The sequence below is a fragment of the Grampus griseus genome, assembly GCF_964374135.1.
Source record: "Grampus griseus genome assembly, chromosome: 21".
In the NCBI taxonomy this organism is placed as follows: domain Eukaryota; kingdom Metazoa; phylum Chordata; class Mammalia; order Artiodactyla; family Delphinidae; genus Grampus; species Grampus griseus.
Window position 1 is genome coordinate 32,664,204 of NC_139015.1, and position 26,501 is coordinate 32,690,704.

Consider the following 26,501-nt stretch of genomic DNA (forward strand, 5'->3'; position numbering starts at 1 on the left):
GGGAAGGGTAAGCTGGGACGAAGTGAGAGAGTGGCATGGACACATATACACTACCAAACGTAAAATAGATAGCTAGTGGGAAGCAGCCACATAGCACAGGGAGATCAGTTCGTGCTTTGTGACCACCTAGAGGGGTGGGATAGGGAGGGTGGGAGGGAGACGCAAGAGGGAGGGAATATGGGGACATATGTATACGTATAGCTGATTCACTTTGTTATACAGCAGAAACTAACACACCATTGTAAAGCAACTATACTCCAATAAAGATGTTAAAAAAAAAAAAAAGAAATTCAGGCAAGGCTTTACTGGGGCCCCTGCTGCAGCAGTGGGGAGAAAAAACAAGTAACAGGTTCCCTTACTCGCGCCCCGAGCAGGGTGGGAAGGGAGGGGGGGGTGGTGTGAGCTAGTTCCTTATATGGGGTGAGGGTAGGGGTGTGTCCCGGGGTCGGGCTGGAGGCGTGGCTTAGGTGGTCTGCCCACCCCTTAGGTGGGGTTGAGAGCAGAGGGCGTGCACAGTACCCTGCTTTTGCTCCCGGCTCTTCAGAAGCGGCAGTTGGGTTTTTGGTCTTTTTGTATCTTGTTGTCCATAATTTGCCCCAACTGTCCATATACGCAGTGAGTTTTAGCCCCTTATGGTTTCTTTGTGTTTTGTTGCTAGAGGAGATGCAAGCCCTGCAGCAAGGGCTCCCAGGCCTCAGGTCCCAGCCTGTGTCGGTGTTATTAGTACTCTTAGTAGGTCAAAGGTTGAAAAGTAACAATTTAAAAATCTAATGTTTTCATGAAAATTATATTGCTATCTGGGCTCATAAACAGAGTGTTCTGTTTCGTTTTGTTTTCTCTAGGTGATATTAGACTCAGATTAGTGTAAACAAGTCCTGTTCCACTCTTGGCCTGTAATGAGGTAGGGCTGTTAGGGTGGAGGATTTCTACTGTATGAGGCAGTCATGGCCAGACCCAAATTGGGGTGACTTCTCAGGTCTTTCAAGGAAGCCTAAAGTGGGAAGCCAAGTAGGGTTGATTATAAAAATTAGTTATAAGCTTATGAAGTAGAGATAACTATAAATTTTTCAAAACCTGGTTCAAAGCTGACAATTCAACACAGTTGCCGAGAACTGCTTGGAGGAGTGCTGTGTTTGCAACTGTGTGACCGTATTATTAACGAGTTAATAACATGACATGACTACTGTGCCTTCTTACTCAACAGAAAGTTTGAAAATATCGTTAGGCACCAGAGTTATAGTGATCATACATCAGGGTAAAGGTTTTGAGTAATTGATTAATATTTGAGTAAATATGTACCCATTTTTAAAAATTTCAGAATTGAACATGTTCTTAAAAGGCAGGGGGAGTAAAGATTACCGAAATATAATCAAATTTAACATTTATGAAGAGCCTAAATATTTGCATAGTTGGTCAATGTGGGTTTGAAATGGTAGTCATCTGACCTGCATTAGTAAATGTAAGACCAAGAAGAAGACAGGTTAAAAAGTCATGTGGGGGCTTCCCTGGTGGCGCAGTGGTTGAGAGTCCGCCTGCCGATGCAGGGGACATGGGTTCGTGCCCCGGTCCAGGAGGATCCCACATGCCGCGGAGCGGCTGGGCCCGTGAGCCATGGCCGCTGAGCCTGCGCGTCCGGAGCCTGTGCTCTGCAACAGGAGAGGCCACAACAGTGAGAGGCCTGCGTACCGCAAAAAAAAAAAAAAGTCATGTGGAAGAGCTATTTGAATATTGATATGACTAGTGCAAATGTGTGGATAACGTAGGAAAAGTGACCATCAGGTTTATTACTGTTAAAGTATTAGTATATTAATATTTTTAAATTTGGAGCGTCACCAAGTTTTTGGCTACTGAGCAAACGAACAAACTAAAAATTATTATCTAAAATCTTTAAAAATCCACTGTTACATAAAGTAACAGGAATTCAAAATTCTTAAAATTTTTCTTAGTAAATGAGAAGTAATGAGCTTCTCTTCATAGAATCACGATCCAAGGTTTAATTTAAATTGTATTTACAGTACTGAACCCATGAATAATTTTAGGATTAAGTTATAGGAGTAGAAGAGAGATTACATATAAATTTATGTGAGCATGTCTATATACAAAAGATGGTTTAGTGCAATTAAAATGATAAATACATATGCTGCTTTCTATTATAAAGACTATAATTAGAACGAGCTGTCGTTACTAAATTTAGACCTACCTGTAAAACAGTAATGTTCAATTAAAAGAAAGAATCATTAGTTACAAGTTTGTCCCAATTAGATTAATAGGCGGGGAAAAGCTAGGCTTGTTAAGTCAGCTGACAATAATGTTTATAATCCTCACACAAATAAATAGCACTACTATAAATTTCCTTATAATTTGAATTACCAGTTAAGTAATATAGATGTTAAATCATGAGCGATCATAAGAGGTTTTGCCCCTATAAACATTCATATGCTTGAATTAGTGCTGCTGTTACTGTTGCTGATGCAGAAGCCATTTGTGATTTTTTTAAGTCTTTTAAAAAATATATCCCCGGGACTTCCCTTCTGGTCCAGTGGTAAAGAACCCGCCTTCTAGTGCAGGGGACACAGGTTCGATCCCTGGCCGGGGAACTAGGATCCCACATGCCGCGGGGCAACTAAGCCTGCGCACCACAACTAGAGAGAGAAAACCTGCTTGCCTCAGGTAGAGAGAAGCCCGAGTGCCGCAATGAAGAGCCTGTGCGCCACAACAAAAGATCCCGTGTGCCGCAACTAAGACCTGGTGCAATCAAATAAAAAAATTTAAAAAAAAAAAATATATATATATATACACACAATATATATACACACACACGTGTGTGTGTGTGTGTGTGTGTATCCCCAAAAGGCAGTATTTTAATTTTTAACGGATAGGTTCTTCTGCTCTGGGATGATGGAATAAACAGATTTTCTGTATTCCTCCTGCTAAATACCACTGGAAACCCTGGACATTACACATAAAACAAACTTAAGAAGAGTCTGGAAGGTGGAGAGAAGGCAGACTGGCTACGGGTCACAAGTCCCAGGTGGTGAAGGGTGGTGAGTTCTCTGGGTTTTCTTTTTTGCCTCGTCTATTTCCCAGACTTGGAGGTGGAGAAGTGAGCCCCCTGGAAACGCCAATAGGTGCAAAAAACAAACAAAACAAAACCGTCGAGAAAAGGCTGCTCCCTCTACCAAAGGAGCAGGGAAGCGTCAGCCTAGCAAGACAGGAAGCCTGTAGACAACACCTCTACCCTAGCCAAACATCGAAGGAAAGCCCTGGACCTACAAGCCTCCCACACCAGCCAAGGCCGAGGTGGGTCCTGGGCCTCCACCCTCCCCTGGCTGGAACCACATGCCCCTGTCTCCCTCCTGGGGACTGTCAGAGGAGCAGAGGAAAGAGCCAGAACTTTCTCCACCGCCCAGTGGTAACAAGGTCACCCCACACTGAGTGTCATGGAAAGCACGTGGGGAGCAGGAACTCCCCCTCTAGCAGTAGTGATGCCCCCCTCAGCGATCATCACTGGCCGTGGGGGAACCTGGACTCCTACCCCTCCTGGCTGTAATGAGGTGGCACCTCCCCCCATCACCAGCCAACTGCCCTGCCAGTGTCGTGTCAGAGGCAGCATGCTAAGACACAAGGTTTGAAGACGATTCAGAGCCTGATAACATAATACCCCAAATGTCCAGGTTTCAAACAAAAATCACTCATCACGCCAAGAACCAGGAAGGTCTCAAACAATCAGTAGATTGAGTAAAAAAAGACCATCCGTAGATGCCAAGACGGAGTTGACAGAGGTGTCAGAATATCTGACTAAGACCTGAGAGTGCTGTCATAAAAGTGCTTCAGTGAGCAATTACAACACACTCAAAACAAATGAAAAAGAAATAGACAGTTAATATGGAAACCTAAGCGCGCGTGCTTATAAGCGATGGTGGTAAAAGCCCTGCTGTTAACAGTGGAGGAGAAGAGAGAGCACGGGTGGCATTGGTGAGTGTGGGATTTGAGCTCAGATCAGATCCCCGATGTACTTACGTCGCAGTAGACAGGCCCATTAATATGACAAAACAAGAGCATCCGTTTACAGTAGGGATGGTTTAGAGCCTCAGCCCTGTGCTTGGGGTAAAATGTTCTAGCATTGATAAACAGCCAAGATTTTGAGTAGAATCAATATTGCAGATGTTAGATGCTGTTATTAGCAAGCCTCATCTTAAAGCAGCACCGGGCAGTGAAGAGACTAGAAGAATCAGAGAGATCAGGGTACATGTCGTTGAGGGGACGTATAAAGGACCCCTGTGAGAAATAATAAAGGTATAAGGAAAACTCCATACTGGTGGCTGGTCAGTGAACTCCGGCTGAGTTCTGTAGCAGGTAGGGGAGCACCCTGATCCAGCCTGTTTCCTGCCACCCTCCACAGATGTCAACCCATTTTGCCTGGTCATTGGTCACTGTACTGACTCTCTGCAGCGTTTGCCACTGCCCACAATCCTTCCATAGCCTCTAGCACAGAAAGCCCGTGCCACATCTGCGAATGCCATCCCCCATCCCTACCGAGAGGCTCCGGCTGGCCTTTGGACCCTCTCCCAGTCACTCCTAGTGCTGTCCAGGAGGGCTGTGGGACATGGGGGACTGGACATGCCTAGTCACCGTTTCCACGCGACTGCTATGACACCAGGCTTGCTGCCCATGGGCAGGTCTCTCTGGATGTGCGCATGGGGCTTCTGTGTCCTCCAAGCCCCACACATCTCCGGGATCTTCTGTCTCACCACCCCCCTGAGATGTGGTCAGGATTAATAATAATAACAACGACTATTAATTAGCATGATTGATGGCATCACTTCAGATGAAATTGCTACTGCTGCCTCAGAGCCCTGCACAAGGCCCCAGGGTTCCAGGCTGAGTCAGATACCAGGACTGAGTTTCAGGGAGGCGGACAGTCCTGGCAGGAACCCCAAGTTTGTAACTGCAGGCGAGCTCGGTGGTGGACTGGTGTTCAGAGCATTAAAATAAGGATCAACAGTCCTGGTCCTTTGGTTAATCATTTTAAGAGTATCTGTAGTTGGACACATAATATTTGAGCTTTTTGACCTGCATGTTGTCTCAAACTTTGTTTATACTCGAAAAATTAGACTACGGATAGAAACTCGGCTGAACTCTGATGATGCAGGACATTGGTCGCTGAGGGCTTCTGGCTTTATTAGCAGTGACTCCGCGAGGGGGATACTGATATGACTTCAGGGCTGGACACCCTCTAGTCTATATAAACTCCAAAACAGGTTTCCTATTATTTGGGAGGTGACTACTTCTAGTAATCATGTTTTGGTTCCACTGATGATGTATGAACACTTTTCTTTAAATGTATTAATTATTTTATTTGGGCATTTGTAATGCTTTGGGGTCTCCCAACCAAAATGTGGAAATCCAGGCTGATGTGTGTGTCATGTCCGTGTGGTAATTTTATGTGAATGGATTAATTAAACCTTCACAGTTTTCTAGTTTGATCCCTGACTGAAGGAAGAAGCTAGTAAAACAGAGTCCATTCTCTTTCCTATTTAAAAAATAAGGGGGGCTTCCCTGGTGGTGCAGTGGTTGAGAGTCCGCCTGCTGATGCAGGGGACACGGGTTTGTGCCCCGGTCCGGGAGGATCCCACATGCCGTGGAGCGGCTGGGCCCGTGAGCCATGGCCGCTGAGCCTGCACGTCTGGAGCCTGTGCTCCGCAACGGGAGAGGCCACAACAGTGAGAGGCCTGCGTAATGGAAAAATAAAAAATAACCAAAAAATAAGGGGGACTGTGTCCTTGGCCATCCCAGTGTGTGGCTGCCAGACATGTGATGGGACAGGCAGTGCCTCTAATGCATGCGATGGTCCAGGTGATGTTTGCAGCAAACAGGCCTGATTTAAGTGTGCCGATTTCCTTTTGCTTCCTTTAATCTTCTTTACCGTACTCCTGTGTTGGTATAGCAATGATTTGAGAAGTAATTCATAATTAATTTCATATGTTAAGTTGTCAGCTATCAATGGATTATCCAGCGACACGAGGCTGCTCTTGTAATTGGTCCAGGGATTGGAAGCCAGGAAACATGATGGGAACTACCTCCTAAATTGTACCAGGCTGGACCACGCATCAGTTCTGCCCCTGTGCTCTATTCTATACCATATTGAGGAAGGTCTTTTGCTGCATTCGAGATGCTGATCTGAGAGCATGTTGTGGCCAAGATGGTTTATTCTCAGAATTGCAAGATAGTAATAATTTATATTTACATACTACTTCAAAGCAGAGTTTGTAGGCATTTCTCATTTCACCCTCACACCAACCTGGTGAGGCAGTGATCATCCCCCACTTTACCGGTTACATCAGAACCAGGAGTGACACAGGTCAGCTGTGGACGAGGCCCCGGCTGTAAGGCCGAGTCCTGAGCCTCCAGGGAGCCAGTGCAGGCGGGCAGCTGGCTGCTCACAGACCACAGCCCTGCGGCAAAAGCAAGGTGATTTTGCGTGTCATTCTGTTTTCAAAGTCCGAGCCGTCGCTTTTCCTGGGCTGAGGGGTGTTTTGGAAAGTTGCTATGTTTCCTCAGTTGGCCACTTGGTTGTAGGGAAATGGTTCTCAAACTGGTGGGCTTAGGAACCGTCTGAACTCATCCAAAGGCAGGTTCCTGGGCTTCTCTTCCTAGAGTCTGATTCCATAGGTTGGGCGTGAAGCCCAGGAATCTGAACTTTTAAGAAACTGATGGTCTCTGAGGCACACTTCTGAGCAGCAAAGTGTTGCTCTCCTCCTACATCGGAGGAGAACTATTGTGAACTTAAATTTAAATTGCAGTAAAGTACACATAATATAAAATTTACGTTCTTGACCATTTTTAAGTGTACAGTTCAGTGGTATCAAGTATATGCACATTGTTGTGCAACCAGCACCAACATACATCTCCAGGACTTTGGTCATCTTGCAAAACTGAAACTCTGTACCCATTAAACAATATGGACAATATAAAACAAGAACTCCCCATTCCCCTCCCCCAGCCCCTGGTAACCGCTATTCTACTTTCTGTCTCTATGAGTTTCGCTACTCTAGGCACGTCGTATAACTGGAATCATACATTATTTGTATTTTTTATGACTGGTTTATTTCACTTGTCGTAATGTTTTCAAGGTTCATCCATGTCGTAGCACATGTCAGAATCTCCTACCCTTTTAAGGATGAATAATATTCCATTGTGTATAGACCACATTTTGTTCGTCCATCAGTGGACACTTGGGTTGCTTCCACCTTTTGGTTATTGGGAATAATGGTACCTCTTCAAGTCCCTGCTTTCAATTATTTTGGGTTTGTATCCAGAAGTGGGATTGCTGGATCATATGGTAGTTCTATTTTTCTTTTTTTTTGAGGAATCTCCATACTGTTCTCCACAGTGGCTCTATCATTTTACATTCTCACCAGCAGTGTACAAATGTTCTAATTTTCTTACATCCTTGCCAACACCTCTTGTTTTCTGGTTTTTGTTTTTTGATAACTATCCTAATGGATGTGAGGTGGTATCTCATTGTGGTTTTGATTTGAATTTCCCTATTGATTAGTGATGTTGAGCATCTTTTCATGTGCTTCTAGGCCATTTGTATATCTTTTTTGGAGACAACGGACTTCTTCAAGTCCTCTGCCCATTTTTTTTTTGTTTGTTTGTTTTTGTTTTTTGCGGTACGCGGGCCTCTCACTGTTGTGGTCTCTCCCGTTGCGGAGCACAGGCTCCGATGCGCAGGCTCAGCGGCCATGGCTCATGGGCCCAGCCACTCCGCAGCATGTGGGATCTTCCCGGACCGGGGCACGAACCCGTGTCTCCTGCATCGGCAGGCGGACTCTCAACCACTGCGCCACCAGGGAAGCCCTCTCTGCCCATTTTTTAATAGGGTTTTGTTGTGGTTGTTGAGTTGTAAGAGTTTTCCATATATTTTGGATTAGATAGATGGTTTGCAAATATTTTCTTCCATTCAATGAGCTGCCTTTTCAATCTATTGATTATGTCTTTTGATGCACAGAACTTTAAAATTTTGATGTCAAATTTATCTCTTTTGTTGTTGTTGTTGTTGCCTGTGGTTTTGGTGTCATATCCAAATCCAGTATTGTGTAGCTTTTCTTCTATGTTTTCTTCTAAGAGTTTTATAGTTTTAGCTCTTACATTTAGGTCTACAGTCCATTTTTTAAAATCTTTTTCCCCCCAGTTTTATTGAGATATAATTGACACAGCACTGTATAAGTTTAAGGTATACAGCATAATGACTTGACTTTTATATATTGGGAAATAATTGCCGCAATAATTTTAATTAATATCCATCATCTCATGTATATAGTAAAAAAAAAGGAAAAAAATGTTATTTTCCTTGTGATAAGACCCCTTAGGATTTACTCTCTTAACAGCTTCCAAATATAGCATACAGCAGTGTTAATTATATTTATCATGGTGTGCATTACATCCCCAGTACTTTTTTTTTTTTTTTTTTTGCGGTACGCGGGCCTCTCACTGTTGTGGCCTCTTCCGCTGAGGAGCACAGGCTCCGGACGCGCAGGCTCAGCGGCCATGGCTCACGGGCGCAGCCGCTCCGCGGCATGTGGGATCTTCCCGGACCGGGGCACGAACCCGTGTCCCCTGCATCTGCAGGCGGACTCTCAACCGCTGCGCCAACAGGGAAGCCCCCCCCCCCAGTACTTATTTATCTTATAACTGGAAGTTGGTACCTTTTGATCCCCTTCATCCAGTTTTCCCTCCCCCCAACCCCTGCCTCTGGTAACCACAAATCTGATCTCTTTTTCTGTGAGTTTGGTTTTTTGCTGTTGTTGTTTTTTTAGGTTCCACATATAAATGAGATCATACAGTATTTGTCATTGTCTGACTTATTTCACTGAGCATGATGTCGTCAAAGTGCATCCATGTTGTCGCAAATGGCAGGATTTCCTTGTTTTTATGGCTGAATAATATTCCCTTGTGTATAGATACCACATCTTCTGTATCCATTTATTTGTCAGTGCACACTTAGGTGGTCTCCATGTCTTGACTACTGTAGATAATGTTGCTATGAACAATGGAGTGCAGATATCTCTTCGTAAGAGTGTTTTCATTTCCTTTGGATATAGTCCCAGAAGTGGGATTGCTGGATCGCATGGTAATGCTACTTTTAACTTTTGTTGTTGTTTTTTTTGTTTGTTTGTTTTGTTTTGTTTTCTTTTGCGGTGCGGGCCTCTCACCGCTGTGGCCCCTCCCGTCGCAGAGCACAGGATCCGGACACGCAGGCCCAGCGGCCATGGCTCACGGGCCCAGCCGCTCCGCCGCACGCGGGATCCTCCCGCACCGGGGCACGAACCCGCGTCTCCTGCATCGGCAGGCGGACTCCCAACCACTGCAGCACCAGGGAAGCCCTACTTTTAACTTTTTGAGGCACCTCCATACTGTTTTCCATAGTGGTGGTACCAATTTACAACCCCACCGATGGTGGGTCCCTTTTCTCCTCGTTCTCGCCGGCGTTTGTCATCTCTTCTTTTTTGATAACGGCCATTCTAACAGGTGTGAGGTGGGATCTCATGTGGTGCTGGTTTGTGTTTCCCTGCTGATTAGTGATGTCGGGCACGTTTCCACGTGCCTCTTGGCCATTTGTACATCTTCTTTGGAAAAACGTCTATTCAGATCCTTTGCCCATTTTTTAATTGGATTACATGTTCTTTTGTTATTGAGCTGTATATGGCCCACTCTTAGTTAGTTTTTGTAGAATATGGTATAAGGTAAGGGTCCAAGTTCCTTCTTTTGCACGTGGATATCCAACTTTCCCAGCACCATTTGTTGAATAGGCTTTTGAATCAGTAAGACCTGGGTTCAGATACTGATTCCCCCACTGACTAGGCCAGAGATATATGGGGAACCCTCAGGTAAACCTCCTGCAAATGCGCTTTCCCTCTGAATGGAAGTCAGAGGGATACACGAGCTGTGGTTTGCCTTAGCCAGCTGTGCCAAGATCTGTGTGCTCTTGGCACACAGAGGGCACATCAGCCACAAGGGGTAACATCTGGAAAGCCCTGGCCTAGAGGGGCTTTTAGGCCCTTTGTTTAGAAATCACACTTTTAATGCTTCTATACAAGTCAGGAATACCTCTCCCTTTCCCATCAATACTCCCAAAGCAGTGGGAGCATCGTGATTGGGTGAAGCCATGGGTCTACATCCTCTGATCTGAGGAGAGCAACGGGACAGGTCGGGACAGGTCACCCCCTCAGTACCGCAGGTGATTGTGCACGCAACGGCCCAGCGACAGGTCACCAGCCATCTGTCACAGCACCCAGGGAGCCACCCGGCTCTGGGTGGAGAAGCCTTGGGTTGCTTGAAAATCACATGGGCAGGCAGAGCACAGTGAGGGCTTCATCTGGACACCACTGGGCACGCATGTGACAACAAAGTAAAGGGAGAGGGAGCCCCTGTGTTTCGTAGCCCGTAGTTTCATCTTATTGTGATCACAAGGGAATCTAGGACCCTCAGGCTCAGAGGGGAAAGGCAGCCCTCAGCTCACGAGACGCAAGAGCCCTTATCTGGAGTTTGCCTATAAAACATAAGCATTCTGCAGAGCCATTTGGCAATGACTATTACAGTATTTACATCTGCATGGCTGTTGAACTCTCAATTCCACTTCTAGGGATTTCTGTGAAATTCTTGGCATGTGTGCAAAGATACATGTACAAGGATGTGTATTGCAGCACTGTTACAATAGCCAAAATGTGGAACACCCACCAACGGGAAAACAGTTAAGAAGTGGTACATCCATCCGATGGGATACGAAGCTGCTGTTAAAAAGAATAAGAACTGACACAGATCTATTTTCAAGACAGAGTATTAAGTGGAAAAAAAATTGCAGATGAGTTTATCTCTGTGAGTTGCCTTGTGGGAGTTCCACTTTCCGAATTATACGTTTCTGTATTGCTCTGTTTTTTCCCCCCTGAGATATATATTTTCCATTTAAAACGTGTTTAGATAGGAAAGGTGTATACAATAAAACTTATATTTAAGGATCCAATGAGATTTATAAAACCCCTAGCACAGATCAGGCATGAGGTGATGCTCACTAAAATTTAGCTCTGTGGTATCAGGAAACATCTAGATAGATACCTTCTTGATCTTGGTGCAGAAAACCATGCATCTCAGCAGGAGAGCCAGTGGAAAACAGTTTCTTCAGCAGCTTTTCCACCCTTTGACTGTCCTTACAAAGCAATTTCAAGTTTCCTGTCTAAGGAAGATGAACTGGTTTCTTACACCATACTATCATTAGCTTGCTGGTCATTTTCCCAGGCAACGGTTCAGTGAATTTCAGATGCGGACAAAGAAGTGTGCTCTCCAGGAAACACTCATCTTTACCTTGGAGTCCAACCTCATTGCTCCTTTCACCAATACCTCTGGTTCAGGCACACTCGCCATACGCTACTGGACTCTAAGAGGGCAGGTATGCCTCTTTTTAAGAGGTCTGAATATCTGCTCCAAATATGAATCACAAAAAGATCAGTGAAGGAGAAAATTTTACAGTTGCAAGAGGACTCTGCTGTGCTAGATCGCTGAAGTTTCTTTCAACAGAGACCCCCCTCTGGTTCATTTGAAAAAGAATTTACTTTGTAAAAATTGGTTAATATGACCTTTCGGAAACATCTGTTACATAGAGCAAGGAATATTTCTATTAACTGGGACTATCTAAGATGAACTGCAAGACCTTTGATTGTGACAGGGTAAAGCCAATGACTCTTCTGAGCCCTAGCAGGATATCAGAACCTACCAAGCCCTGCTGGAAGGCCTCACATTCAAAAAAGCCCCGGAGAGCGATGGAGAAGTTAGGGTGGGTCCTGGGGTCCTAGTAAATTTTCTGCAGCCCAGAGCAACCTGCCTCTCCTCTTTTCCATTTCCTCACTAGCAATGATGGGAGAAACATTTTTCTCTCTGAGTTGTTTTGATGTTTAAATGAGATCATGTGTCATCTTCCAGATATTCAGACAGTATAAAGTACAGTCATTAAAATAGTTTTTTTCTTCCCTGGAGAATAAAAGAGAGCTGAATGACACAAAATAGAGTTCAGAAATAGATTCTCAAGACAAATGAGGATGAAGTTTCTGATAAAGGTAAACTTCAGTGTAGTGCGAAATAAGATGGATGTTTAAATAAACGTCTGGAACTAGCCTCTTGGGGGGGAAATAGTGCTGAATCCCTACCTCATTCTTTACACAAAAGGAAATTCTAAATAGACTATTAAACCTAAAAAAAGAAACCACAAAAGTATAAAGAGAACATCTGAGTGATGTTCATTGATAATCTTGTAGTAGGGAAGGCTTGTCTCATCAGAATATAAAGCCTAGAAGCCACAAAATGTCAATAAATTGGCTATCAGAAATGTTTTTAAAAAATCACACTAAGCAGTGTCAGAAAATAAATTGGGAAAAAATTTCAAAAGGCTAATGTCTTCATTTACAAGGAAGGTATACATCAGTAAGAGTAAAGAGAATGTCTATTTATGGGGAAAGAATTTGACCAGGCAGCATGAAATACAAATGGCCAATAAACCAACGAAAGATAGTCAATATTGCTTGTAACACAAGAAATCCATTTAAAACCAAATTGACAAAGTTTAAAATTTTTGATAGTATTTAGAGTTAGCAAGATTTGGATAAATAGACACTCCATCACTGATGTGGAGTGAATCAGTGTACTTTTCTAATCTTTTCAAGGGATAATTGAAAATACCTATCACATTTTTTAAAAAATTTATTTTATTGAAGTATAGCTGATTTTAAATGTTGTGTTAATTTCTGCTGTACAGAAAAGTGACTCAGTTATACAAATATGTGCGTTCTTTTTCATATTCCTTATCAAATTTTTTTCCATTTAAATGCCACCTTTATTGAAGAAGGCTTGCCAAACCTTATAAAGTTGCTCTAAATTTTCAGATGTGAAGCTTTAAGTGAATCTGTACCAATAAGATGTATAATTATACATTTATTGTAAATAACGTGCTAGTTTTAATGGTTGCTTGGCCATTTACCCCTAAGCATTTTTGAAATTTTCATACATGTTAGTCGGATATGTTTTATTCAGTGGAATTTGACTAACTTGGTTTTTTAGTGCACATGTGAAATTAAAGATACTTACTTACTGGAGCCACTGACTTCAACCTTCTCTCACTGTGACAAACACCAAGTGGGTGTAGATTTGTCCCCGGCCCCCGTGCAGAGCACATCACTGCTCTGCTGATCTTGCTAACAGAACAAACAAACCCATTTTTCATGAGAAGTACGTGTGTAGCTTCTTCAGTGATTAAGCTAAAAAATCAAGTGTGTGTTTGTGAGAAGTATTTTCTAGAGAGCAGCAGACTGTGTAGACACTGGACAATTTGAGGAAATCATAGAGTTTTTAAATGATCTCAAAATAGTGAAGTTCAGCACTTACTGAAATTGCAGTCTGTGGTTTGAGTGAAAGTGGTGATTTAAAAAGAATAGGGAATTCTGTGTAAACCTTAGAGACAGAAACCATCTATAAATCCCTAGTAGCCTCAAGGACCTAATAAAAGGATCAATATGCCCAGCTGATTCCATGTTTAGAATCTGATCATATAACATGATTTATATCCGTATTTTCTTGTTAAGTTTTTGCCTTCACTTTATTTATCCTACTCAATTGTACCTCTCATCCTTGTGTATTTAACTGTGGTATTGTATGTAATCTAAAATTAGAAAGAATTTAGCTTAAAATAAATTGAATAAATCCTGGCACATACCATCTCTGACTCTCACGCTTGCCTTTTTATGACTTTTCTATAACCAAGATTCTGGGGTATTATATAGGTGAATTTAACATACTTTAAACCTCTAGTTAACCTTGTGGGTAGGGTAATGTTCATATTTTCATATGATTAAATATACATAATTATCAATTCAAATTTAGCCTGGTTCTTCATTTATTATTTTTAGTTTTTAAGTTCTATTCCCTTACTTATGACCGCTCTGAGCAATTCAATCTACTTGTTTTCTTAATCCTTGGAATGCTTGTTTCTAATTTAATCCTTCTGCTTATATTGTATTAAAAATTTTTTTTTTCTTATTAGTCATCCGTTTTATACACATCAGTGAATACATGTCAATCCCAATTGCCCAATTCATCACACTACCACCCTCCCCCCATCACTTACCCCCCTTGGTGTCCATATGTTTGTTCTCTACATCTGTGTCTCTATTTCTGCTCTGCAAACTGGTTCATCTGTACCATTTTCTAGGTTCCACATATATGCGTTAATATATGGTATTTTTCTCTTTCTGACTTACTTCACTCTGTATGACCGTCTCTAGATGCATCCATGTCTCTACAAATGACCCAATTTCGTTCCTTTTTATGGCTGGGTAATCTTATCAAATTTTTGAATGCATAAACCTGATTGATCATTTCACTGCTAGAAATCTGCTCTATAGATATATTCCCAAATGTAAACCAAGAGTATTCAGAGCAGTGCACTTTTGTAATAGCTAAAACTGATGACGCTACAAATGTTCACGAACAGGTGACTGGTTATAAATCATGTTACATACATACAATAGAATCATGTCCAGCTGATAAATCAATTAGGTGAAAATGTATATGCTGCCAGCACCCTGATCTTGGTTTCCAAATATCATTTTCCATTAAAAGGAACCAGGACTCCTTGGAGAAAAGGCTGATTCCAGGACGGTGGCATAGAAAGTGTGAGATAATCCTGGAACATCTTGTTGCCAGAATGTTACCAGAATATAAGGAAGGGCTCAAAGAATGATGGGGCCACATCAAACGGACACAGGAGCCAACTTGAAGTGGCTTTCACTGGCCATTTGAGATAAGTTAAGTATCAAAATTAATAAAAGTAATAGCATTGGATTACAACTCATTGAATAAAATAAGAATCCAAAGGTTTATACTAATATAAACAAAACAAATCCATAAATAAATGGTGGAGAAGGGAAAGCTCTTCTTTACAGTAGAATGCCAGCTAAAAAACCAAGTTCTTTACAGTAGAATACCAACTGTAAGGAACAATAGAGTTAGAACATCACCAAAGGGGACTTCCCTGGCGGTCCAGTGGTTAAGACTTCGCCTTCCAGTGCAGGGGTTGGGAGTTCGATCCCTGGTTGGGGAGCTAAGATCCCACATGCCTCGGGCCAAAAAACCAAAACATAAAACAGAAGCAATATTGTAACAAATTCTATAAAGACTTAAAAAAAATGGTCCACATCAAAAAATCTTTTAAAACAAAACAAAACAAAACAAAAAATCATGAAAAGATGGGAAACAAATTGATGAACAGTCAGATAGTTACACAAAATACACCTTAATCACAAAGGGAAAATAGTAACTTTACAAGTGGAGAAATCTGGCAGAAATCACCTTAACCAAGTGATCGAAGTTAAAGGCACCAGTAATGGGTGGGATAAAATGACATCACGGCCCTCCCCCACATGATGTCTTGATGTACCATCAAGATATGACATCACGTCAAGCAAACCCATACTGAGGTACATTCTGCAAAAGGGCTGGCGTGTACAGGTCCAGGAAGACAAGGAAAGGCCGAGGAATTTTTCCAGATTGGAGTAGACTAAAGAGATAGGACAATGAAATGTAAGTATGATCCTGGCTAGATGCTGAACTGGGGAAAACAGCCATAAAGGACATGACCGGAACATCTGAGGAATTGTGGCGTGGACTCTGAATCGAGTAACAGTTGTGAATCAGTGTTAAATCTCCTGATATTAATAATTAGACTGGGGCTGTGTAAAAGAAGGTCCTATTCTTGGCAAATACACACTGAGGTAAATCGGAGTAAGAGGAAGACCGTCTCTAACGTACTCTGAAATGGTTCAGATAAGTAATACGTAGCAGCACTATTCACAATAGCTAAGACGTGGAGCAACCTAAATGTCCATCAACAGATGAATGGATAAAGATGATGTGGTGCATATACACAACGGAATATTACTCAGCCATTAAAAAAGAACAAAATAATGCCATTTGCAGCAACGTTGTTGGCCCTAGAGATTATCATACTAAATGAAGTAAGTCAGAAAGAGAAAGACAAATACCATATGTATCACTTATACGTGGAATCTAAAATATGACACAAATGAACCTATCTGTGAAACAGAAACAGACTCAAGGACATAGAGAACAGACTGGCAGTTGCTAAGGGGGAGGGGTTTGAGGGAGGGCTGGAATGGGAGGTTGGGATTAGCAGATGCAAACTAGTATATATAGGATGGATAAACAACAAGGTCCTTCTGTATAGCACAGGGAACTGTATTCAATATCCTATGATAAACCATAATGGAAAAGAATATAAAAAAGAATGTATATATATGTATAACTCAGTCACTTTGCTGTCCAGCAGAAATTAACACAACATTGTAAATCAACTATACTTCAATTAAAAAAAAACAGAAAAGTAATATGTACGTGGGTGGACAGATAAAGCAAAAGGGGTGAAATATCGATAATTGGTGAATCTGGCTCATGGGTGTACAGGAATTCCTTCTAGTATTCTTGCAGGTTTTCTGTAAGTTTGAAATTATATCAAAATTAATGTATATGCTGACATGGGACAGTGATAAAGGGAAGGTACAGAGCCATGCATATGTTATGCTGCCTTAAGACAATATCCCCGGGACTTCCTTGGTGGTCCAGTGGTTAAGACTTTGCCTTCCAATGCAGGGGGTGAGGGTTTGATCTCTGGTCGGGGAGGTAAGATCCCACATACCTTGCAGCTAAAACACTAAAACATAAAAAAAAACCAGAAGCAGTATTGTAACAAATTCAATAAAGACTTTAAAAATGGTCCCCATCAAAAAAATTTAAAGAAAAAGACAGTATCCCCTCTTCCCCCTACAAAGGACATGAAAGAAATACTGATGTGTTGGCTCTTGGGGGACAGACTGGGAATTAAGACCTGGAGAGAGAATTTTTTTACTTTTAATTTTGTTGGTTACTGTTTGAATTTTTCTTTCCCTCTGGTAAAAGATGTTCAAGACGTGATTTTACTTCCTTTTCTTTTTCCAGTTAAAATTCAAACGCCCCTGCAAAAGGTCCCACTCACAGAAAAGGGCATGAAGCTGGAGGCAGAGGCCCAGGGGAGAGAGGAGCTGGGTAGGATGTCTTCAGACAGAGAGAGGCCCCAGCCCGAGGCAGGAAGTGGGTGGGGAGATGGAGATCCGCTTTACCTATTGGGAGATCTGGCCCCCCTCCCCGCACCCGAGTCCCCCGCAGTCTCCTGCAGAAAGGAGAAGTTGGGACGGGGCAGTCAGGTGGGACACCCTTGACCAGGGGAAGTGCTGACAGCAGCCTGGGCTTGGGGTGGATTGGAGTCTGACAGTTGAATTGCAACACAGTGCAGGCCTTTAATTAAAGTTCCCATCTCTGTGGCCCTGTGGCCTTCCGCCTCCTCCCTCTGGAGTGGCCGGCCTTTCCCTTTTCTCTCTGTTCCTCATTCCTGGCTTTGTGGTGAGCCTTTCTTCCCCACATGGCTGGCTCAGCCGGGTCTGGAGCCGCTGACCCGGGCCCTTCCCAGAGCGTACACTTGGTCATCTCCAGCTTCTGACTTCTCAGCAGAAGAAATCCAGCCCAACCCAGCAGGCTGGCCACACCTTAACAGTCCTCTAGAAGTGGTAGCTGCAACGAAGTTACATGAACATGGGCCAAACTGAGTAACTGCAGTGACTGCATCAGTGCTGGCCGGGGGGCTGGGCCTGGAGCGGGGGAGGGGTGGACGGCAAGGGGCCCCAAGGGAGGCAAACTTTAGGGTGATGGAGATGTTCTACGGGGTGATTCTCATGAGAGTTATTGGGCTACACGCAGTTGTAAAATAACTCCTTAAATTGTACACTTAAAATTGGTACATTTTATAGTATGTAAATAGTATCTCTGTAAACCTAATTTTTTTTAATGACCAAAAGGAAGTAGAAAGATTATCTATGTGTTTAAGTGATCTGACATCCTCTGGTAATAAAATGAATAGGGTCTACAATTTTTTCTCCTAAGAACCATCCCTCCGGGTCCTGCCATTTTTTGCCCACTTCACAGACCCACCCTCCAGATCAGTGTGAATTGATCCACCCACCAGATCAGTGTGAATTGATCCAGACTGGCAGGTAGCAGTAGCAGAGAGGGGAAAATTTTTATTATTTAGGACCCAAAACGGTCTGTCGGTGTTTCCGTCTCCTAAGGGGAGGCAGGATTCCTATCGAATCACTGCAGTTAGGGAACTTAGAGAGTAGTGGCTCTTCAGGGACAGAGAAAGAAATTAGAGTGTAGACGTCCCCTCGTTCAGCCCAGGATTTTTGTCATGAAGGGGAGGCCTCCAGGGGGTGACAGAGCGTCTGGAGGAGGTGATGGCAGCCTGAGGGCAGCAGCTGGAGAGAGGGTGGGCCCGGAAAGGACAGGCTTGAGGCCTCAGCCTAAAGGGTTGGGATCTGAATCTAGTTTAGAAGCTGTGCAGGCTGCCTGAGGGCCCCTGGCCGTGCTCTGTTGGGGACCTAACTGAGAATGGAGCTGTGGCCGAGAAGAGTGCGCTGCTCTGCCTGAGATGGCAGAGGGATCTGGTTCTTTGTCCACGAGCAGGAGGCCTGGAGCTGGGCGGCCAGGCAGGTGGGAGGTGGAGATGGGGGAAGCTGGGCCAGGTGGTGGGAATGGAAACTGCTCAAGAGAAGCTGTCCATGCTTACTTCAAATCGCCTGTGGTGCTGGGATGTAAATGTCTCCATCTCTGCAAACCTTTGGCAAAGTCTGTAAATACGAGTCGAGCTGAAGGGCTGTCTTCCAGGTCTGGGCAGAGAACTGGATCCACAAACCCAGGGGGGCAAAAGGATTTAATTTAAATCCTGATGGGGTTTCCTAGGTGGCGCAGTGGTTAAGAACCCGCCTGCCAATGCAGGGGACATGGGTTTGAGCCCTGGTCCGGGAAGATCCCACATGCCGCGGAGCAACTAAGCCCGTGTGCCACAACTACTGAGCCCGCGTGCCACAACTACTGAAGCCCGCGCGCCTAGAGCCCATGCTCCGCAAAAAGAGAAGCCACTGCAATGAGAGGCCCACGCACTGCATCGAAGAGTAGCCCCTGCTCGCTGCAACAAGAGAAAGCCGCACGCAGCAACAAAGACACAACGCAGGCAAAAATAAATAAATACACAATTCTGTTAAAACAAAAATTGAAGTCTTTTTAAAAAAATTAGTGCTAATGGCTCTTAAGGACTAGAAGAGAGTGTGGTGACAAAATCGCTGGCTGTGGTGGAGAGGAAGACCGATTTAGAAAGGACAGTCAAGAGTTCAGCAAAAGCAGGAGCTCAGAATCAGAGGGGGCTGCGAAGCATACTATCTTTTAACACCACCACCTCTTACATCAAATTCCTGCAGAGACGTGAAAGGTGAATGGACACAGGGCCTTTCACCGTTAAGTGGGGGCCGGCTGGAGCCCATTTCACTTGAATCACAAAGGACGAGGATCTCAGCTGAATTCTGGATTATTGCATTTAAAAACTAACAGTATTAGGACTTCCCTGGTGGTGCAGTGGTTAAGAATCCGCCTGCCAATGCAGGGGACACGGGTTCGAGCCCTGGTCCGGGAAGATCCCACATGCCACGGAGCAACTAAGCTTGTGCGCCACAGCTACTGAGCCCGCACACCCTAGAGCCCATGCTCCGCAACAAAAGAAGCCACCACAATGAGAAGCCCACGCACCTCAATGAAGAGTAGAGACTCCACTTGCCACAACTAGAGAAAGCCCGTGCGCAGCAATGAAGACCCAACGCAGCCGAAAAAGAAAGACAAAAAAAAGTATTAATAACTACTATTCAAACAGGTTTTAATAAGCACCAAGCTCTGTACTAGGCACTTTATAGATCTTATCTCACTTAAACCATATAACCATGAGGAGTAGGTTTTATTAGCCTCCAATTTATTTTTTTAAAATTTTATTGAAGTATAAGTTGATTTACAATGTTGTGTTAATTTCTGCTATATAACAAAGTGACTCAGTTATACATATATATTCTTTTTCATATTCTTTTCCATTATGGTTTATCACAGGATATTAGTTTCCTGTGCTATACAGTAGGACCTTGTTGTTTATCCATTCTCTATATAATAGTTTGCATCTGCTAATCCCAAACTCCTACTCCATCCCTCCTCAAACCCCCTCCCCCTTGGCAACCACAAGTCTGTTCTCTATGTCTGTGAGTCTGTTTCTGTTTCATAGATAAGTCCATTTGTGTCATATTTTAGATTCCACATATAAGTGATATCATATGGTATTTGTCTTTCTCTGACTTGGTTCACACAGTATGATAATCTCTAGGTCCATCCATGTTGCTGCAAATGGCATTATTTCATTCTTCTTAATGGCTGAGTAATATTCCATTGTATATATGTACCACATCTTCTTTATCCATTCATCTGTCAGTAGACATTTAGTTTGTTTCTATGTCCTGGCTATTGTGAACAGTGCTGCTATGAACATAGGGATGCATGTATCTTTTCGAATTATGGTTTTCTCCAGATGTATGCCCAGGAGTGGGATTGCAGGATCATATGGTAACTCTATTTTTAGTTTTTTAGGGAACCTCCATACTGCTCTCCATAGTGGCTGTATCAATTTACATTCCCACCAACAGTCTAAGAGGGTTCCCTTTTCTCCACATCCTCTCGAGCATTTATTATTTGTAGACTTTTTAATGATTATTAGCCCCCAATTTAGAGATGAGAAAACTAAGGCTCAGTGAGGACCAGTGAACTGCCTGTTCACAAAGCCAAGAAAACGCAGAGCCAGGATTAGAACCACATCTCTCAGACTCCAGAGACCACTTATAACCAAATGCTAAAGGGTGCAGTATCACCAAGTCTTTGCCTTGGCCAATTCACCCATTCATTCAGTAAACTCTTACTGAGCACCTGTGATGTTCCAAGCACTAGGAATGCAGCAGGGAATAAAATCTCTGCTCCCATGGAGCACAGGTAAGAGCTCAGAACTAAGGTGAGCTAAGAAACATCCTAAGGTATGAGCACACACAGCCAGCTCACATCCACGGTTTCCCCACCACCACAGCCAAGGGATGGGCAGCTGTGCTTTATCAGCTCCTTCCTCTTTATTTCGAATTTACTGGAATAAAAACATGTGCATGTACAAATGAAGGGAGCTTACAAGCTGATTTCCTCCCCCAGCTATCATCCCTCTCAGGAGGGGGACTCAGGGCCCCAAATCCCCAGCTTTCCGTGTTTCACCCAGGTTTGAGGCATGATGGCCAGACTGGCCCAGGTCTCATTCATAGAAGTTAGTTACATTTTCTTCCCTTCCTCACTGCAGCCGGCTCTGCCCTGAGCCACGTAGGGTCTGGGCTGAAGTTCATTCTCAGCATCTCCACCAGCCCATTCCCACCTCCCATCATCTCCCCTAGAAGAAAGGTGGATTTCTTTATGTCCCCCAACTGAACGAGTTTTCCAACTTTTGCGACAAAAGATTTTTTGTTTGTTGAAGGAGCAGGTCCTGACTTGCAGAGCTCTCTCCCTGCAGGGCTGAGATAAAACAAACTCGGAAGGATAGTGAAAGAGTTGCTGAAATCACTGAACCAGAGCTGACTCTGGGGCTGGGGGCCTGGGGAAATCCTCCCTCTGCCAAGTGGTCTGTTTTATTGCTTTCCTATCTTTCAAGCTGGCTTCTCTTACTATGACTCAGCTCCCAGATTGCTCAGAAAACAACCCTTTTCTCACTCAAAGGAGCTCAGAGCTGTTTTGTTCTCAAAGATCGAGCAAGAGGATAGTTATTTTTGACTTACCCTGTGAAGAAGACTTTTATTTTAAAATAACCCCATTGGAAACATTATCCTTATCACCAACAGCATACCGCCTCTAGAGCAGAACAAATTAGCACAGGACTTTGTATTGCCTGGTCCCCATCTCTCATCACTTGGGGACCCTCAGTGAGTCATACGCCTCCAGTAAGATTCTAGGTGCCCCTAATGAGAGTTGGATACCCTAGACCAGCGGTACCCAGGGCTGTGCGGGGCACTCATGCTGCTCAGTGTTTCTGGATTACCCTAAATAGCACATTCAGCCTCAAAACAGGAAGGAAAAGGAAGACTTTTCTGCTGCATCTGAAAATATTTTTTGTAAAAAATGCTCAGTCATCTCTAGAACAGGATAAAGACCAGACGTAGGCAATGGACACGTCTTATCTGGAGGGAAAAAGGGACTTAACATGATAAACATCTCAGGACATGATAAAACCCAGAGATTCCTTCCTGGGCCATCATTAATTTTTTTTAAAAAAATCCAGTAATATGTGACTTATCAGAAAGATTTATATTCAGTTGAAAACCAAGCTATTTTTAGCTGAGCAAATGAGAATTCTTTGGCATATCTCTGGATGTCTCATTAAGTTTCTCAGGGACAGTGATTTTCAGTGGTGACAGGATTAAAAAGAAACCTTTTGTGATGTCATACAGGAAACACACTGTAGAAAGGGGCCAGCGCCTGTAGAACTCGGTAAAATTTTATTTATGAAAATAAATTTATTTTAAAAATTGATGTATTAAAGAGACTCTTAGGACTTCCCTGGTGGCACAGTGGTTAAGAATCCGCCTGCCAATACAGGGTACACGGGTTTGAGCCCTGGTCTGGGAAGATCCCACATGCCGCGGAGCAACTAAGCCCATGCGCCACAACTACTGAGCCTGTGCTCTAGAGCCCGCGAGCCACAACTACTGAAGCCCGCGTGCCTAGAGCCCATGATCCACAACAAGAAGAGCCATTGCAATGAGAAGCCCGCGCACCACAACAAAGAGTAGCCCCCGCTCACCGCAACTAGAGAAAGCCCACGTGCAGCAACGAAGACCCAACGCAGCCAAAAATTAAAAAAAAAAAAAAAAGAGAGACACTTACACTGCACTTAGAATATGTCAGGCACTATTCTAAGTGTTTTACAACTGTTTACTCATGTTCTTTTCTCTTCCTGCTTTGAGGCCCAGCGTGCTGTTTAGCAGAAACAATAGGATAAGTGGAGAAACTCTGAGCATCCTGGCGTGGCTAGGGCAGCCCTGGGCACACCGACCCGTCTGCTTGGGTTGACAGCAGACGTCTGTTCCTAAGAGTAAACTTCAGCCTCAGGCTCTGTCCAGGCAGGAGTGTCCTCTGTGTCAGGCACAGCTCTTACCATCTTATCACCTGTCCTTCACAACACCCCCGCCTTCCCAGCCCTACTGTCTCTGACTTGTGTGCCCTCTTACCTCCTGCTGCTTTTAGGCTGAACCAGATGAAACTGCTAATCTTTGTTGCTGATGTTTCAACTGATTTTGTTTTATTTTAAAAAATGATAATTTCATGCAATTCACCCTTATGTTGCCTACCTTTTTAAAAAAATTGAGGCATAGTTGATTTACAATATAATTAGTTTCAAGTGTACAACATAGTGATTCAAATTTTTTTATAAAATATACTCCATTTATAGTTATTAGAAAATATTGGCTCTATTCCCTGTGCTGTACAATGTATCCTTGTAGCTTATTTATTTAATACGTTGTAGTTTGTACCTCTTAATTCCCTACCCTTATCGTGCCCCTCCCCCTTTCCATCTCTGCACTGGTAACCCCTAGTTTGTTCTCTATATCTGTGAGTCTGCTTCTTTTTGTTATATTCACTAGTTTGTTGTATTTTTTACATTCCACATATAAGTGATACCACACAGTGTTTGTCTTTCCCTGTCTGACTTATTTCACTTAGCATAATACCCTCCAAGTCCATCCATTAATACTGCCTACATTTTAAAGAAGAGAAATGGCTGCTTAGAATGGTCTAAGTATCAATAACTTGCCCTAAATTCTCAGAGGTTCTCAACAGCAGTACCCGGATTCAAAATCCAGTTTGCTCCCTTCTGAACGCACTAGCATGCTACTTTTAAGAGTGTGCACCCAAGAACCAGCTGCTGCGGTTTAAACATCAGATCATCATCCTCTTATAAGGCTGTGACTTTGGGATAAAGATTTTTCACTCTGTGCGTCAGTTTTCTCATCTGTAAAATGGGGATAATAATAATGCAGTACTGTCCAATTTGTAGGACGGTCTTGACAATTGGATGGGGAAATCCAAGCACGGAATTTAGACAGTGCCAGGCACTCAGTAAGCACTCTATAAAGTGAGCTATTATCTTCAGGTTGCCCTTAATACTTTTTTTCCTGCTTGAGTAAATATACCAACACACACAGGCCTCTCCTTTGGCTGCTAACATGAGGCCCTCGAACTGAGACAGTCAATAGTAAAAACCTAATTATGATGCCAAGTAGGTAAGTGATGACCGATTAACAGCAGCTGTTCTCACAATTTCCGGACGTCATGGGGCTGAACCTGCAGTTCTGTGTTACGCTACTGGATCCTTTCCCTTGTTCTTTATTTTTTTAAGGAGGAAACGGGGGCTGTCACTCCTCCTAGGGACGACAGGTGTGACTTATCATTCTCGATACGCGCCAAGGAGCCTCCAGACAGGGCAGGGAGCGCAGCCCGAGAACAGGAGGCCCACGGCAATTCCTGTAAACCGTCCCTAAACCAGTCCTAGCAGGGGCCGGGAAATTCCCCCAGTTCAAAGTCTAGGAAGCGTGTCAGGCTGACCCCGGCGGTGCCAGGTGAGGAAATCCCCATGTTCCCTGTCCCAGAAGTCGCCCAGGTCTAAGTCGCTAAGTCTGAAGAGGACTCTGGCGTTTCTTAGGGCTGGTCACCGGGCGGAGCAGGGCGGGGCCTGGGCCGCGCAGTCCCTTTAAGGCCGCAGCCCACGTGCTCCGTGACGTCATAGTAGGAAGTGTTTTAGGAAGTGGCGCTCTGCTGGCGGGTTTGAGATTCCCGCACTTTAATGTCGTCTGGGTGGCGCCCGCGCCCCGCCGCCAGGTGAGTCCCTCGGGCGGGCGCCCCCGGTGTCACCTGCCCGGCGGGCTCGCACCCCTCCTCTCCGAGGCTCACGGAGACGCCCGTGACGGGTTCTGAGTCAGGGGTTCCTGGGCGGGGGGAGCTGGGAGGCCCCGGAGCCCGGCCCCGGCGGGGTGGTGCCGGGTGGCGGCCGCGAGGCGGGGGCCCGGGACGGGGCGGTGATTCGTCCGCGCCGCGGTGACGCAGGGACCGCGGGGAGTTGGGAGGGGAGGCTCCCCGGCCAGCGGTCAGGGCGCCCGGGCGGGGTCCCGGCTGGGGGACCCCTTGCAGGTCCTGGGCAGTGGGGCGCCCTGTCCTTTGAGGGACTCTCCTCCCTGCTGCTTCCGTACAGCTTGGGGAGGGGGCGGTCGGTGGAGGTGCTGCGAAAGGCCGGAGTTGGCTACCAAAACCAAAACCAAACCAAACAACCTGGTTTATGTACGAGGTGAAAACCACTTCCGATTTTTCTCCTTTCACATGGAAGGGCTGTAGTATCTCTTGTCCATCTCCTTGTGTTCCATTCTTGCTTAACTTTCGCTTTTTGTCCCCCACCGCCAAATTGCTTACAGAGTTAGCAGGACATCAGTATGAGCTGGTCACCTTCCCTGCCAACCCAGACATGCGGGGCCTGGGAAATGAAAGAACGGCTTGGGACAGGGGGATTTGGGAACGTCATCCGATGGCACAATCAGGTAGGCCCGGTGCCGCTGGGAAGAGCTGGGGGCGGCGGGGTTGGGGGCAGGCTCCCCCCTCACTGCCTCTGCCCTACCCTGGGCTCCCTGGGTGAACGGGGCTCACCTTGGCCATGGGCTTCTTGGGAGAGAGTGAGAGAGGGGGCCTCAGGGCCCCTAAGCTGACTCTAGGTTAGTGGTCTCCAAGCTTTCATGACTGTGTCACCTAAATAAATAGTAAAAAAAAAAAAAAAAGTTTAAGCTTTCAGCTTCAGTTATATATATTGAAAATTACATATCTATGCTAACCTTAGACTAACACCTACTAATACATTGTGTAGTAATATATTACATGTTATGAAACATGCAAAAATAGAAGAATCTAAAGTGTGAAAATAATAAAATATTTTCAAATGTTTGAAAAGAATTTAAAAAATATTTAAAGTACTTACCAATTATGATGTCTTCCCAGTATTGTTTGCAATACTTCACAGCGCGAATTATACAGAGACACACGAAAGTGAGAACTATCGGTAAGGATGGTGGGTGAACATCCGTATTTCAAATAATTTTTATAGTTTTGAATTCTTTGGACCGATTTGTTTATAGCTCTGCTAGATCCTGATTTTTTTTTTTTTTTTTTTTTTTTTTTGCGGTACGCGGGCCTCTCACTGTTGTGGCCTCCCCCGTTGCGGAGCACAGGCTCCGGACGCGCAGGCCCAGTGGCCATGGCTCACGGGCCCAGCCGCTCCGCGGCATGTGGGATCTTCCCGGACCGGGGCACGAACCTGTGTCCCCTGCATCGGCAGGCGGACTCTCAACCACTGCGCCACCAGGGAAGCCCTGATTGTTTTGTTTTAAACATCTTTATTGGACTATGATTGCTTCACAATT

The 26,501-nt window shown here is 44.3% G+C and overlaps 1 protein-coding gene across 2 annotated transcripts in view; it reads left to right on the forward strand.

Moving 5' to 3' along the window:
• The first annotated feature begins 24,836 nt into the window (after positions 1 to 24,836).
• The window catches only part of IKBKB (inhibitor of nuclear factor kappa B kinase subunit beta), a 47,371-nt gene continuing 45,706 nt past the window's right edge, over positions 24,837 to 26,501 (forward strand). For both annotated transcript variants that reach the window (XM_082680498.1, XM_082680497.1), the window contains exons 1-2: positions 24,837 to 24,918; positions 25,506 to 25,628. In XM_082680498.1, the coding sequence (XP_082536624.1) occupies positions 25,524 to 25,628 (105 nt within the window). In that variant the 5' untranslated portion in view covers positions 24,837 to 24,918; positions 25,506 to 25,523. The remainder of the gene's footprint in view (positions 24,919 to 25,505; positions 25,629 to 26,501) is intronic.